Source organism: Crotalus tigris, unplaced genomic scaffold (genome assembly GCF_016545835.1).
Source record: "Crotalus tigris isolate CLP2741 ecotype Arizona unplaced genomic scaffold, ASM1654583v1 scf7180000017559.9942113025:1136094, whole genome shotgun sequence".
Taxonomy (NCBI): Eukaryota; Metazoa; Chordata; class Lepidosauria; order Squamata; family Viperidae; genus Crotalus; species Crotalus tigris.
The window spans coordinates 914126-929375 of record NW_024096473.1 but is presented as its reverse complement, the minus strand read 5'-3'; the positions used below and the strand labels follow the sequence as shown (position 1 = coordinate 929375).

Here is a 15250-nt window from a genome sequence, read left to right as displayed (position 1 = left end):
TAAACAATGCCTCAAAGTTATTTGAAGAGCTTCTTCTTTCCTTTCGGAACCATGACACCTATTATTTTATTGATATATGGTTCAAAAAAAGGAACACACAGTACACAATAAAAGCAAACAGCCAAGGCAGATTGTTTACTTTTAATACCTTCACCACCAAATAGCTTCCAAAGAATAAGGTTTAAGTCTGGAACCTCTATTATGGAAACAGAAATTAAACAGAACTGTGCTATATTCCTGCTGCGTTAAGTGTTACAGTTTGTTGATATGGGGCCTTTGTCAATATTTGCTTTAGTTTTTTTTTTCAGAAACGCACTCACACACAAGCCCAGGAAGAAGACTTTCAAGCAATAGGGTCAAGACCAGGCAGGTTGTCCTGTTTATAACAAAATATCAGGGTGTTTCCTATCCTTCTGGCTTATCCAAATTTCTGTTCCCTTGACACACAAAGCCATTCAAGGTTGTTAATTTAACTATGCATACATTGCAATATGAAAAATAAGAAAGAGTTTCTTATTTTTCATATTGCAATGTATGCATAGTTAAACTCTTTCTGAAGTTACTATAGCTACATAATGAGCCATGGCGGCGCAGTGGTTAGAATGCAGTATTGCAGGCTCACTCTGCCTACTGCCAGGAAGTTTGATCCTGACCGGCTCAAGGTTGACTCAGCCTTCCATCTTTCCGAGGTCGGTAAAATGAGGACCCAGATTGTTATGGGCAGTAGGCTGACTTGTAAACCACTTAGAGAGGGCTGTAAAGCACTGTAAAGTGGTATATAAGTCTATGTGCTATTGCTATTCCTTCCTTCCCTCCTTCCCTCCTTCCCTTCCTTCCTTCCTCCTTCCTTCCTTCCCTCCCTTCCTTCACACCCTCCCTTTCCTCCACCTTTCCTCCCTCTCTCTTTTCCTTCATTTACCCTCCCCTTCCTCCCTCCCTTCCTTCCTTCCTTCCTTCCTTCCTTCCTTCCTTCCTTCCGAGTGGTTAGAATGCAGTATTGCAGGCTAATTCAGCTCACTGCCAGGAGTTCGATTCTGACCGGCTGAAGGTTGACTCAGCCTTCCATCCTTCCGAAGTTGGTAAAATGAGGACCCAGATGGTTGGGGGCAACAGGCTGACTCTGTCAACCGCTTAGAGAGGGCTGTGAAGCATTGTGAAGCAGTATACAACTCTAATTGCTATTAGCTATTGCTACATAGACAATAAAATGGGGACTTTCATGCCATTTTCAGTGTGTTCTGCAGTCCCCATCTTTCTAAAGTGGAAGGTAACCCAAAGAATTGAATATCTCAAACTCTTTGCAAATGTGCAAAATTGTCTGCTCAGTTATTTCATTTGGTGGGGTGTCGAAAAAAGGGAGAGCTTCTCACCGTGAACTCTAATGAAACACCTTTTATTTTTTTATAGTGGCCAAAACATTTCCCATTCTGCTATTTCTTTAATCTAACCCAGGGGTAGGCAACCTTGGCTCAGGAATTCTGGGAGTTGAAGTCCACGAGTCATAAAAGAGCCAAGGTTACCTACCCCTGGTCTAACCTAATTGGGTTGAAATTTTTTGGGAGGGCAAGGGGATCATGACATTGAGGCGAAAAATTATTTTATATTCTTTTTATCTTTTTTTCCCCCTTACACCTAAATAAATACATTGCATTTTTTTTTTCTAAAAAGGACTAGGACAAGAGTCCATATATTCTCAGGAAAATATATTTTTCCATTTTTTTTTTAGAATCGTTCGTCCATTCATTTATTTAATATGCCGCTCTTGACTAACAAGGTGACATTAAGCGGCATATAAATTTAATAATAAAAAAATACAAGATGCGCCTTTAATTTAATTCTAAGGCTATTTGCTCTCTATTCCTTAAACCTATGCTTTGGTTGCCTATAACAACAGTCCTCTGGCTGTTAGAAATGTGGAGAATTCCATAAATTAATCTGGGTGAGAAATGTTTTAAGGTCCAATCTTCCGAACTTTTGGACTTGTGCTGGAGCTCATCTTCAGGGAACTTCTCTCTATTGGAATATATGCTTTGGGCTATTCTATGAGTTGTATTTATGTGGTGGCTTCCTATTGGTTGATAGGTGTGTTGATGGCCAGTGATTGGTTGTTGTTTCCTTGTACTGCCAAGCTCTCAGTTCCTAAGGACCTGATAAGTTGGTGGTAAATCAGCACTCTTGCTGACTGACAAGGGAGCCGTTTCCCAGGCTCCCACCATTTCCCTGGCTGTTTTTGTACCTACACAGCCAACAATCTTAGTAGCTGTGAAATTGAATGTAGACCCTTGTTCATTGCAATGTGAGGCTACCAATGAGTTTGAATCTCCTCATCTGACCACCCACTTGTGTTCTTGCAATCTGGTGGTTAACTTCCTAATGTTTTAAGAGATTGCAATGCTTAGTAATCAAACTACTATTTGTTTTCTTTTTCTTTTTTTCTTTTTTTTTTTTTTGCGTGAACCGGTCACTTCAGAACTTTATTTCACTTGAAGGGGAAATTATTTTCTTGCTTTATTTTTTTTTCCATGCTCATTCTCAAGCCCTGGAATACATACTTATTACTGATAAAGTTCTAAAATAAAACAGTAAAAAGGTCTAGCATCTTACTAATATAGTATCAGGACACCTAAGCCATAGATAAGAAAGAAAAACCAATATACTGTACCTTCTTTAATTTTTCTCTCAATAAACAATTTGGAAGGGTTGAAGGAAACCATGTATAAATTATCGTAAAGGAAGGACAGTAAAGGCGAATTGGGAGAGGAAATGGTGTTGGCGTGGCCATCACAGCTGGAAAAATCTGTAAATGGAGAACTGTTAGTTATGGAAGTAAAAATTTCATGTCAATGCTGCTAACATTGGACATTCTTGCCTGACAACATATGAAGATGCAGCCTTTTTATTTCTTATGCTTTACTCTTAGAATTAGACGATGCTGGGGGAGGAGGCGGAATGTGGTGGGAGTTAGTTAGACATAATATTGTACTAGTGTGTGAAATAAGAGATGATAAGAATAGGCGGGTAGCAGAACAGGAGGGAAAGCCTGCATTTTCAAGCTAATTGAACAATGTGATTTATGACTGTTAATTGAAGGAAGGAAGGAATTGTGCTTTGATACTACAGGGGAGGGGAATGCAGTTTTTGGCTTCAACTATGTTTGTGCCGAAGCTATACTACTCCCATAAAGATTCTTTAAGGTAAACAATGCCTCAAAGTTCTTTGAAGAGTTTCATCTGTCGGAAACCTGACATTTCAAACTATTGAGACTACTTGCTCCGAAGAGCAGAAGCTGGAATATCTAGGTTGATGCCCAGTCAGATCTACTTAGCATTTGGTTTCAGTACTCAGGAAATAGAACACAAAACATAGAATAATCCGAGTTGGAAGGGACCTCGGAGGTTCCTGGTACAAAATATGGTGGCCCTCAGGCATCACATTTACATATGCATCCCCTCTCTTGCAGGAGCTACATTGGCTGCTGACTTGCTTCTAGATCCAATTCAAGATGCTGGCTGTCACCTTTAAAACCCTCCATGGCCTGGGCTCAATTTATCCGAAGGACTGTTTTTTTCCCAGTCATATATACCTGGCCCACAAGAGTGGGGAGACAGGAGATACTATGGATCTCCTCTCTTAGGGAGGTCCATCTAGAAAAAGGACCTTCTCCATGGTGGCTCCCTCCCTGTGGAAAATCATCCCTGTGGAGATAAGATTTGCCTCCTCCTTGACACTCTTTCCAAAGGCCTTGAAGACCTGATTCTGCCATTGGGCCTGGTGATCAAGTGTCCAAGGAGATTCTCAGTCATCCAAGTCATGGTTGTCCCAAAGATGCTTGTTTTCACAAGGCAGCTGGACTTCCTTGTTTTTCTTTGAAGACACTTTGCTTCTCATCCAAGAAACTTCTTCAGCTCAGGAGCTGGAGTATAAATCCTTCCATTCTCCACCATCCCAGTCAGAGCTGAAGAAGCTACTTGGATAAGAAGTGAAACGTCTTCAAAGAAGAACAAGAAAGTCCAGTTGCCTCTTGAAAACCGAGTGGTTGATCTGATTGCTTTCACTAGGGGAATGGGGGCTTATTGGATTTTGTATTGAGCTTTGTTTTTGTAAGACAACCCAGATTCACTGTGACCGGGGTTCTCCTATACATTTTCTTCATACACAGAAATAATAAATGCTTGCTCCCTTACTTGTGGGCCTCTGCTAACCTGAAATCGGTGTTCACTGAATTATACACAAACACAGCCCCTATTCAAACTATACAAGGTCCACACTACCTGAAAACCATACCTGAAAACTTATTGTGGTGGAGGAATTCCATTTGCAATCTCTGCCCAGATTTTTTGGCTAACAAATATGGGGTGCTGAACACGGGGTCTCCAGTTGCGCACATCACGTCTGCTCCACTAAACAACAACATCATGGTCTCTAATACATCCAGCTTAATAACTGCAGCACAGAGCGCCTGATCATAAAAATGAAAAGTGTATGTCAACATCCAGCTTGGAGATCCAAATAAAAGTCCAGGTTCATTCCATTTCCAGAAAATCTTACTTTTTATTGAATACATGGCATGGAAATGTCAAAGCAAAACTCACTCTGAGCTTCCCAGACAACAGTTCATAGAATTAAACAATAATTTCTCCAGCCAACCCCCCCCCTCACAGTGTCCATGTAAACAATTTCACTTTGTTATGGGAACCATCTGCTTCCTCTCTACACCTGCTGCAGTGTCCTTGGAACGGTGTGAGGCTTTCACAATCTTCAGCGGAATCATGGAGGTTTCATTTCTCTCCATCTAAACCATTCTAAAGCAACACCTCCCATGCACCCCCTTTAATGGCAAGTTGAAATGAAGAGGCACGTAGCTGCCAAAGTTTCATTCTTGACAGTATGAGCTACATACAGAATGCCAAAGTAGAAGAGATTGATGTTTCTTAATTGAATGGGGGGCAACTCGCAAAGACAAGACTTGAGCATACAAAAAAGAGTTCTAGTCACCAAGGTGCTCTCAATTGCCTAACCCCGGACCTCTGTGTGCATAAGGTGTGTAGTTCTGGACAATGGTTCAGATTTTACAGGGTCCTTGATCAAGCAGAGAAGGTTGTTGAGAGCGATAGGTTGGATTTTGGCTTCCCAATATGATTGCATCTTGTCCCCTGGCATTGTTGTTTGTGTCAGGATAATAATTTAATAGCTAAACAGCTTATGTAAAGATGTAATGTAACGTGGATGATGCAATGGTAGGATGATGCAATGATAGGAATGACTCAGCAGGGTCTGTGTCTGTCCCTTTAAGAGTAAGTAGGGACTGTATCCCTTTAAGAGTCTAAGTATAAAAGGGAATTTTTTTGCTGGAGTCTTTCTCTCATTTGTTTGAATGCTGTAACTGCTGTGTATTTGACTGTGCTGTTTCACCACATGTATGTATTTTATTTCTAATGTATATTTGTAGATACAGTGTAATATAAACCACATTTAATTTACTCCTGGGTTACCTCAGCACAATAAGACTGTGCATGCTCTGACAGTTTGCTATCCGAAGAAGATACAGGTGGTCCCCCGTCTTACAACCATAATCAAGCCCAGAACGTATGACCCCAAATTATTCCCATCCTCAGCATTACCTTATTTAACTCCTCCTTGGTTTTAGACAGCAGCGTAATTTTTCGGAATTTTCCTTCTTTATATTTTTGGGTAATAAAAGTTAGCCTCCTGTCAGCTGGGGCATCTACTTGTAACTTTTCATCCGGCTGAAGATTTCCTTCCCAAAAGCTGTTAGCTCTTTCATTGCCTATCACAATAAAAAGCTGGAAAAGAATGGGGAACTCATCAAACTTGCAGATGACACCAAGCTGGAATAGCCAACACTCCAGAAGACAGGCTTAAGATACAGAAGGATCTGGACAGACTTGAACGCTAGGCACTATCTAACAATTCAGTGGTGAAAAAAGTATGGTTCTACGTTTAGGCAACAAAAACCAAATGCACAGGTATAGTTTATGAGGTACATTGCTCAATAGTAGCAACTGTGAGAGGGATCTCGGAATCCTAGTGGACAATCACTTAAATATGAGCCAGCCGTGTGCTGCAGCTGCCAAAAAGGCCAACACAGTGCTAGGCTGCATTAACAGAGGGATAGAATCAAGATCACATGAAGTGTTAATACCAGTTTACAATGCCTTGGTAAGGCCACATTTGAAATACTGCATCCAGTAGGCAATGGATGGAAATTAACCAAAGAGAGAAGCAACCTAGAACTAAGGAGAAATTTCCTGACAGTTAGAACAATTAATCAGTGGAATGACCTGCCTCCAGAAGCTGTGAATGCTCCAACACTGAAAGCTTTTAAGAAGAGACTGGACAGCCATTTGTCCGAAATGGTATAGGGTTTCCTGCCTGAGCAGGGGGTTGGACTAGATGACCTCCAAGGTCCCTTCCAACTACTACTACTTCTACTACTACTACTACTACTACTACTACTACTACTACTTATTATTATTATTATTATTATTATTATTACTATATCTATCTTTTATTCATTAGACATGAACCTCAGTCAACTGAACATTCAAACTGGCTGGCGCTGATGGTTGACACGTGTTGCTATCAGCATCCTAGGTATCAACCAGGTACCTCCTTAAAATGTAAGATATTCCGAGTAGCGCAGTTTTTTGTAACATTGCTGGAGTTATTGCAGGAAGCTGCAGTTTCTTGATGTATTTTGCAACGTTTTTGGACATAGTTCCCAGTGCCCCGATGACAGTGGGTATCACTATTACACGTTTCATCCATAATCGCGCAGTTTCGATGGCCAGGTCACGATATTTCGTGATTTTTTCCAGTTCTTTTTTTTCGACTCTGGCATCTCCTGGTACAGCGATATCAATCAGCTGTATGCTTCGGTTCTCTACAACTGTGATATCTGGCATGTTGTGTTCCAAATGGTGATCTGTCTGTATCTGAAAGTCCCACAAGATCTTCACCCTCTCATTCTTAACAACTTTTTCCACCCTATGTTCCCACAACTTTTCGGACACAGGCAAGTTGTATTTTTTACACAATGCCCAGTGGATTAATTTAGCAACTCGGTCATGTCTAGCTTTGTAATCAGTTTGCACGATTTTGCCGCACTCACAGATTAGTTGTGAAACAGTTTCAACTTTGTCATTGCAAAGTCGGCAATTTGGATTGTCAGTGGATTTTTGTATCTTCACTTTCATGGCATTAGTTTGTAGTGCTTGTTCTTCAGCAATCAGTAATGCAAGATGTTGCAAGATCCAATCTGGGTTGATCCCTGGGACCAGAATTTTAGTCTTCTGACTTTTCTCTGGCAGAGTGTGTGTGCTTTGGGCTATTTTGTGTGTAGTATTTATATGGTGCCTCTTGTATGTGGCTTTTTTAGAAATTGATTGGGGTGTTGATGGCTGGCTCTTAAGTCGGTGGCTGTTATTTCCTTGTGCTGGCCTTCTAAGTACTTGATAGGCTGGTGGTAAATCAGCACTCCTTTTGACTGACAAGGGGCCGGTTTCCCAGGCTTCAATCACTTCCCTGGCTGTTTTTGTGCCTGCTCGTCCAACAATCTTAGTAGCTGCAAAAGTGAATGTATGCCTTGTTCACTGCAGTATGAAGATACCAATGAATTCAGGTCTCCTTGTCTGACTGCTCACCTGATTGCAGCACAAGGAAACAACAGCCAACAACTTAATAGCCAGCCATCAACACCTAAAAAGCCACATACAACAGGCACTATGTAAATATCACACACACACGGAATAGCCCAAAACACACATTCTGGTAGAGAGAAGTTCCCTCAGACTGGGCTCCAGTACAAGTCCAAAAGCTCGGAAGATTAAATCCTCTGGTCCCAGTAATCGACCCAAATTGGATCCTGCAGAAATCATCCTTTTTTTCCAGCTGGGGGTGGTGGGTTCCAATATGCTCCGAGCCGTAAATGCATCCTTTCAGGATGTAAGATTGGATCAAACCTCTTCTTTTGAATCACTTTGAAGTTTTTTACTTTTCTTATTACCGTATTTTCCAATGTATAAGACGACTTTCTAAACCATGCAAATCTTCTCCGAAGTTGGGGGTCATCTTATACGCCGAGTCATTTTATATGCCGGAAAATATGGTACTCATTTAATAATAATAAGAATTGTATTTGCTTAATGTGGAAAAATGTTTATCACTGGAAGAAGAGAGGAGGTATCGGATGGTGTAATATTGGATTTAGTTTGAAGAAGCTGATATGTACCATGGAATTACTAATGGACCCATTCAACACATTGTCTATTAAGTGCCTGTTTGTAAGAATAGAAAATTAATAAAATATTTATAAAAGACTGAAAAATCTTCAGAACCACAAGTCTGGGTGCTGGGTGGGTGGAAATTCTCTTCAATCCGTTTCAAAAGAAAGGCAATCCCATATTTCCTGCTTTGTAAGATCTTCTTTCTTTCCTTCCTTCCTTCCTTCCTTCCTTCCTTCCTTCCTTCCTTCCTTTCTTTCTTTGTAATTTCTTGCAATATGCAGGAAAGAGGTGATTCCAGAGTTGTTTCTGCAAAGCTTTGTAAATGCTAAGGCTTCGTGAAATTGACCTAAAGAGAAGCTTTGAAGTTAATTAGAAAGAGCCTCTTGTGTGGGGGAAAAAAAATCTGCCTTGTTTACACATCAATTGTAAAATGAAGACTTTGAAGGTTGATTATTAGAGTACAAGATGGCTACTTTAAAGGGAAGGTTTGATTTGTGAAGTGCTCAAACTTTTACGTTCTTTATTGGAACCAAAAAGTTATTATGGAAGATGAACAGAGACCTCTGGGGAAAATTGAGATGGATTCTAAAGGTGGATTTTCAAATTACAACTTAAAAGAACAAGATGGAGCAGTCGTATTTACAGATACAATTGGACGATCGTTTAAAAATGGAAAATGATGTGCAGATAATGTATCACAACAACAACGTGGACTACCCTTTTAAGTTGAGATATAAGTGATTTGCTGGAGATACTTTGTAGAAATTACAAGTGGATTCGAACGGTTATAAGAATTTCAAAAGATGAGGCAGAGATATTGGACAAAAAAAGGACTTGATTATGGTTAACAGTTTCTTATTTGTGCTGATGCTTACTGCTTATTTGGACTTTTTCCTTTGGAAAATGTCTAATCTCTGCATTCTTTCTAGAGTCTTTATACCATGGTAACCAAAACTAGATGCAATATCCCAAGTGTGGCCTTAGCAAGGAATTGTGGAAAGAAAAACCTTCATCAGGGTCCAGTCCAAGCTGGGAATAATCAAAATGGAGACTGTTTTAGAAAGAAGGTTGTAGTTTATTGAAGAGGAAAGCCAGACAGAAAGATGGCTCTGGAAAAAAAACTGACCACATGTAGTAGGGAGTGGGTTTTTATATCTTATTGGGCTTTTGTTTGGAGTTGTTCCTGTGGCACGAACTTTGACTTGAGTCTGAGAGTGTCTTTCTGGTATTCTGATGGTGGTGGGTTAATCCTATTATGTCTCAAAGGTCATATCCTGCTTCCCTGGGGCTGTGGCTGATGGCTGTTGGATTTTTTGTGTGTGAGGGATTGTTGATTCTAGGGATGTTTCTTTGTAATCCCAGTTTCCTGACTCCAATCTTTCTGACAAGATTATCACATCTGCATTTCTGCAGACCTGGTTTCTGTTTAGGGCAGAGAGACTTGGGGGGGGGAGTTGGTTTCTGCCTTTAAGATCCTTTGGAGAAATATAATATTCCGCCTTTTAATATTTCTCAAAATATTTCTTTCTCTGGATTCTTCCGACAGCATTATAAAGCAGTACTAACACTTCATATGATCTTGATTCTATCCCTCTGTTGATCCAGCCTAGGATTGTATTAGCTTTTTGGGCAGCTGCAGTACGCGGCTGGCTCATGTTTAAGTGATCATCTGTGATCATCTGCTAGGACAGTGGTTCTCAACCTGTGGGTCGGGACCCCATTTGGGGTCGAACGACCATTTCACGGGGGTCGCCAAACAACGCAGTCCGCCATTTTTTTCCCCTTTTCCTTAGCTGTGCTACTCCCTTTTATTCTACTGGCTTTTGAAAGCCAATAGAATAGACTCTCTTGAATAGAGTCCAATTCTATTGGCTTTCAAAAGCCAATAGGAATTGTCCAGGCTGTCTCTACCCTGCTGAGCCCGCCAAAAGTCCCATTCTGCAAACGGTGCTGCACCAGTTGAGTAGTCCTCGACTTACGACCGGTTGAGTAGTCCTCGACTTATGACCAGTTGGGGGTCGCGGCATTAAAAAGGTTGAGAACCACTGTGCTAGGACCACTAGTTGTTGTAAATTAGGCAATGAAATGTCATGAATTCCCAAGTCAAATTGACTTCTCCTGCTCTTCTTTGTCCATGGTCTCCTTTCCTACCTCGATGAGTTCATTGGTCCAAACGCTGGCATCCATTTTGAGACTTCGCACCTTTGAATCTCTGGGTCCTAACGATCTGTGCTGTCCTGTGAAAAACAGAAAAATAAAACTTGCTTGAAGGTTAGTAAAAGAGGAGAGGAATTTGAAGGCAAGTAAACCCAAACAGTCCTGAAATCAGCTTGAAACAGAAACAACTTGAAATCATGAAACATGATGCTGAACCCCATAGTGTATGTGTGTGTACATATACACGAAGCACGAAGCCGAAAACACCAGCCTGAAGATGATGAATGGGACTTCGTCGAAACGTCGCCAAGACACTTCCAATTTTACGCGGGAGAAAACCCGAATAAGACCTACATACAAACACCCGCGAAAACCTCAGAAAACATACATACAGCATATCACTAATTTTTAAAGTTGCCAAACGGGCTCAGGAGGATCCCGAAAGTTGCTTAATTACCTGCACACTTCTTGCAAATGGTGACGCAGAGATTGATGGATGCCCAGTCAGGATCAGGAGCTTTACAATCAGCACAAGTTCGGTTTGATTCATTGAACCAGATCTTCTCAGCTACTTCATAGTCAGAGAGAGTTTCTGCAATGGACTGCTGGAGGGCTTCTATCCAATCCTGCTTGTCTTTCTCAGATTCGGCAGTAAAGCTAAAAGGCATCAATTGAAAGCCAGTTTGGATCTAGCGTAGGGGTGTTGGCAACTTTTAAGACTTGTGGACTTCAACTCCCAGAATTTCTCAGCCAACCTGTGGACTTCAACACCCAGAATTCCTCAGATAGAATGTGGACTTCAACTGCCAGAATTCCTCAGCCAACCTGTGGACTTCAACTCCCTGAATTCCTAAGATAGAATATGGACTCCAACTCCCAGAATTTCTCAGCCAGCATGTGAATTCAGCTCCCAGAATTCCTCAGCCAGCATGCGAATTCAGCTCCCAGAATTCCTCAGCCAGCATGCAAATTCAATTCCCAGAATTACTCAGCCAGCATATGGACTTCAACTCCCAGAATTACTCAGCCAGAATGTGGACTTCAACTCCCAGAATTCCTTAGATACAATGTAGACCTCAACTCCCAGAATTCCTCAGCTAGGATGCAAATTCAATTCCCAGAATTCCTCAGCCAGCATATGGACTTCAACTCCTAGAATTCCTCAGCCAGAATGTGGACCTCAACTCCCAGAATTCCTTAGATACAATGTGGACCTCAACTCCCAGAATTCCTCAGTCAGGATGTGAATTCAACTCCCAGAATTCCTCAGCCAACATGTGGACTTCAACTCCCAGAATTCCTCAGATACCATGCCTGGCTGAGGAATTCTGGGAGTTGAAGTCCACAAGTCTTAAAGTTGTCAGGTTTGGAGAGCCCTAAGTCTAGTGGCTAAGGCACCAGTTTATAGTTCTAATCCTGCCTTAGACACAAAGCCAGTTCTTCTCTCAGCCCTGGGAAGAAGACAGCAATTGCAAACCACTTCCAAAATCTTGCCAGGGAAACTGTCCAGGAAATCACCAGGATTTGAAAAACAATAAATAAATAAAATCTGGAACAGTTTCACAAAGAGTGTGACATCAGAATAACCAATGACTTTTCATTCAACGGGTTTGTCTATGGAGATTCTCACTCATCCAGGTTACGGTTGGCCCAAAGGTGCTTTTCCAAAAGGCAACTGGATTTTGTTTTTTTTTCTTTGAAGAGGTTTTTGCTTCTCATCCAAGGAGCTTCTTTAGTTCTGACTGAAGAAGTGTCAAGAATGAAACTTTGGCAGCTATGTGGCTCTTTGTTTCAACTTGCCATTAGATTAAGGAGGGGGGGAGGTGTTGCTTTAGAACTGGTTAAGATGGAGAAATGAAACCTCTATGAATCCGCTAAAGATCACAGAGAGCCTGAAATCTTTTCAAGGACACTGCAGCAGGTGTGGAGAGAAAGCAGCCGGTTCCCAGAACAAAATGAAATTGTTTACGTGAACTATGTGAGAGAATGGGGGTTTGGCTGGAGAAATTATTGTTTAATTCTATAAACTGGTATCTGGGGACCTCAGAGTTAGTTTTGGTTCAACATTTCCATGCTGTGTATTCAATAAACAGTAAGATTTTCGGAAGCGGAATGAACCTGGAGTTTTATTTGGATTCTTGAGCTGGATGTTGACAAGAAGCTTTTTGGATGAGAAGCAAAACGTCTTCAAGGAAAGGCAAAAGTCCATTTGCCTTTTGAAAAAGCACCTTTGGGGACATCCCCATTCAAAACTAGCCTGATTTTTATTAATTTATGTATTATTGATGATGATGTGCTTTCAAATCAGCAACGACTTTCGGCAACCGGCTGCACTAAACTTGACTTTGCCTTATGAAAAAATCCGGATGTAGGAAAAAAAATGTTTCCTCCTAACCCAGGGGTAGGCAACCTTGGCTTGTTTATGACTCGTGGATTTCAACTCCCAGAATTCCTGAGCCAGCGATGCTGAGGGGAAAGGGAGAGGTTTCCAAGCTGAGCTATGCTGGTTCAGGAATTCTGGGAGTTGAAGTCCACGAGTCATAAAAGAGCCAAGGTTGCCTACCCCTGTCCTAATCGGTTTCCTTTTCATTTATAGTATTTCCAGCACATTTTTGTCCTTTAAACTTACAACCACAATCGAGCCCAAGTTTCCATTGTTAAATGGAAGCAGTTGTTAAATGATTTTTGCCCCATTTTATGACCTTTTAAAATAAGATAACCTTTATTGCCATTTTTTACTGTGGGCACAACGACACACATCAAAAATGAAATTTAGTTGCCCGCTCTCAAAGTATTTATTTCAGCTATACTCCAAAAATCCTACCCTACATTTTTAAAAGCAAACATTCAATGATCTCACCTAAAGCTCCGGTAAGGTGTAATTATTTCGAAAGATTGTTTTGCGGCCCGATCAATCTGCCTCACATTAGCCACGTTCATAGGTATGACGGTAATGCCATAGCCAGATTTAAAATCCTGAAGGAGAGAAGGAAAGCACATTAGAATCCTGTTTAAATAAATATATAAATCAGGTGAAATTTTGTATTTTTGAAACCAGAAGTGCTTACGGTAGGTCTCTGCAGAACAGAGAGCCATGTTAAGGTTCCTTTATTGTTTGTGTTGACCGCTTAGCCCAGTGGTGGCGAACCTATGGCACGGGTGCCAGAGGTGGCACTCAGAGCCCTCTCTGTGGGCACGCGCGCCATTGCCCCAGTCTTAGGCCTCCAGCTGGGTTTTATAAAACCTTTTTGCTTTAGGCCTCCGCCGCCGTGTGCAAAAAAAAAAAAGGTTCAATCAGTCAATTTTAACTTCTCGCGGGAAAAAAAAAGATCTTGCAAAGTTGAAATTGATTGATTAAACTTTTTAGTCCCACCCAGTCTGCCGTTACCACTGCAGCAACGCCCACCCAATGGGTCACACCCACCCAATGGGCCACGCCCACTCGGCACCCGACAAGTCATGTGGGTTTTGGGTTGGAGTTTGGGCACTCGGTCTCTAAAAGGTTTGCCATCGCTGGCTTAGCCCAACCGTTCTATGAATTATAATTTTAATGTCCTATCCAGCAGATTTCATGCAATGCAATTCCCTAGATTTTTCTATGAGTTTGACATCAGAATAAGTTTGTGTGTGTGTGTATATAATAATGATAATGATGATGATGATGATGATATTAATAATGATGATGATGGAAGGGACCTTTGAGGTCATCTAGTCCAAATGGCTGTCCAGCCTCTTCTTAAAAACTTCCAGTGTTGGAGCATTCACCGCTTCTGGAGGCAAGCAGTTCCACTGGTTAATTGTTCTGTCAGGAAGTTTCTCCTTAGTTCTAGGTTGCTTCTCTCCTTGGTTAGTTTCCATCCACTTTCTTGTCCTGCCTTCAGGCGCTTTGGAGAATAGCTTGACTCCCTCTCCTTCATGGCAACCCTTTAAATATTGAAACACTGCTATCGTGTGTGTGTCTCTCTGTGTGTGTGTGTGTATGTATGTGATTTCAAAAGTGAAACTCAAGAAATATGTGAGAAGCAAGAGCCATGGTTACACACTGGTTAGAATGCAGTATTGCAGGTTAACTCTGCCCACAGCCAGGAGTTCGATCTTGACCAGCTCAAGGTTGACTCAACCTTCCGTCCTTCCAAGGTCAGTAAAACGAGGACCCAGATTGTTGGGGAGCAAAATGCTGATTCTGTAAACCATTTAGAGAGGGCTGTAAAGCACTGTGAAGTGGTATATAAGTCTAAGTGCTGTCTTCCTTCCTTCCTTCCTTCCTTCCTTCCTTCCTTCCTTCCTTCCTTCCTTCCTTCCTTCCGAACTCAAAGGGGTCACTTGTGGCTATGTAGAGTTTCTAGGCTGGTCCCTCTTTTAATTCCGCCCCCAGTTTTTGCCATTCTTCCTGCTACATGTTCTGAACTTGTAATCTTTTTCAACAAAGTTTCTCCTCCTTCTTGGACACTGAGAAAACTTAACATTCCCCAAACCAGGAAGAGAACACAGCCTTTTAAATGATAAAAAGCAATGATGTCTTCAGATTCAGCTCAGTGGGTTACCGTTGTCTTCTTCCAGGGTGTATTTTCAATTCCCCAGTCTAGCCAACACCATAAGAATTTCCTTTTGGTTTTCTGTTCACGGAATAAAGGTACCTGATTCCGTTTACTTTCTGAGCACAGACAAAAATCGACTGAGTCTTCTACTTCCTAAGTCGTCCAAATAATAGTTTTAAAATTCAAACAGTCCTTATTATAGACTGCGCAGATACACAGAGATGCACACTTATTTTTTCACCACTTCTAGACTTTGGTCTGCAGTGACACTCTGTGGCGGCAGCAAGATCTATCACAAGAATAAGGTAA

The 15250-nt window shown here is 41.4% G+C and overlaps 1 protein-coding gene across 6 annotated transcripts in view; it reads right to left on the bottom strand.

Annotated features, from left to right (window-relative positions):
- ARAP2 (ArfGAP with RhoGAP domain, ankyrin repeat and PH domain 2) overlaps nucleotides 1–15250 on the bottom strand; it is a 115269-nt gene that overhangs the window by 53403 nt on the left and 46616 nt on the right. For all 6 annotated transcript variants that reach the window (XM_039347658.1, XM_039347696.1, XM_039347666.1 and 3 more), the window contains 6 exons: nucleotides 13264–13379; nucleotides 10861–11060; nucleotides 10398–10483; nucleotides 5622–5804; nucleotides 4285–4459; nucleotides 2663–2797 (listed from right to left, as the gene is read on the bottom strand). In XM_039347658.1, the coding sequence (XP_039203592.1) occupies nucleotides 2663–2797; nucleotides 4285–4459; nucleotides 5622–5804; nucleotides 10398–10483; nucleotides 10861–11060; nucleotides 13264–13379 (895 nt within the window). The remainder of the gene's footprint in view (nucleotides 1–2662; nucleotides 2798–4284; nucleotides 4460–5621; nucleotides 5805–10397; nucleotides 10484–10860; nucleotides 11061–13263; nucleotides 13380–15250) is intronic.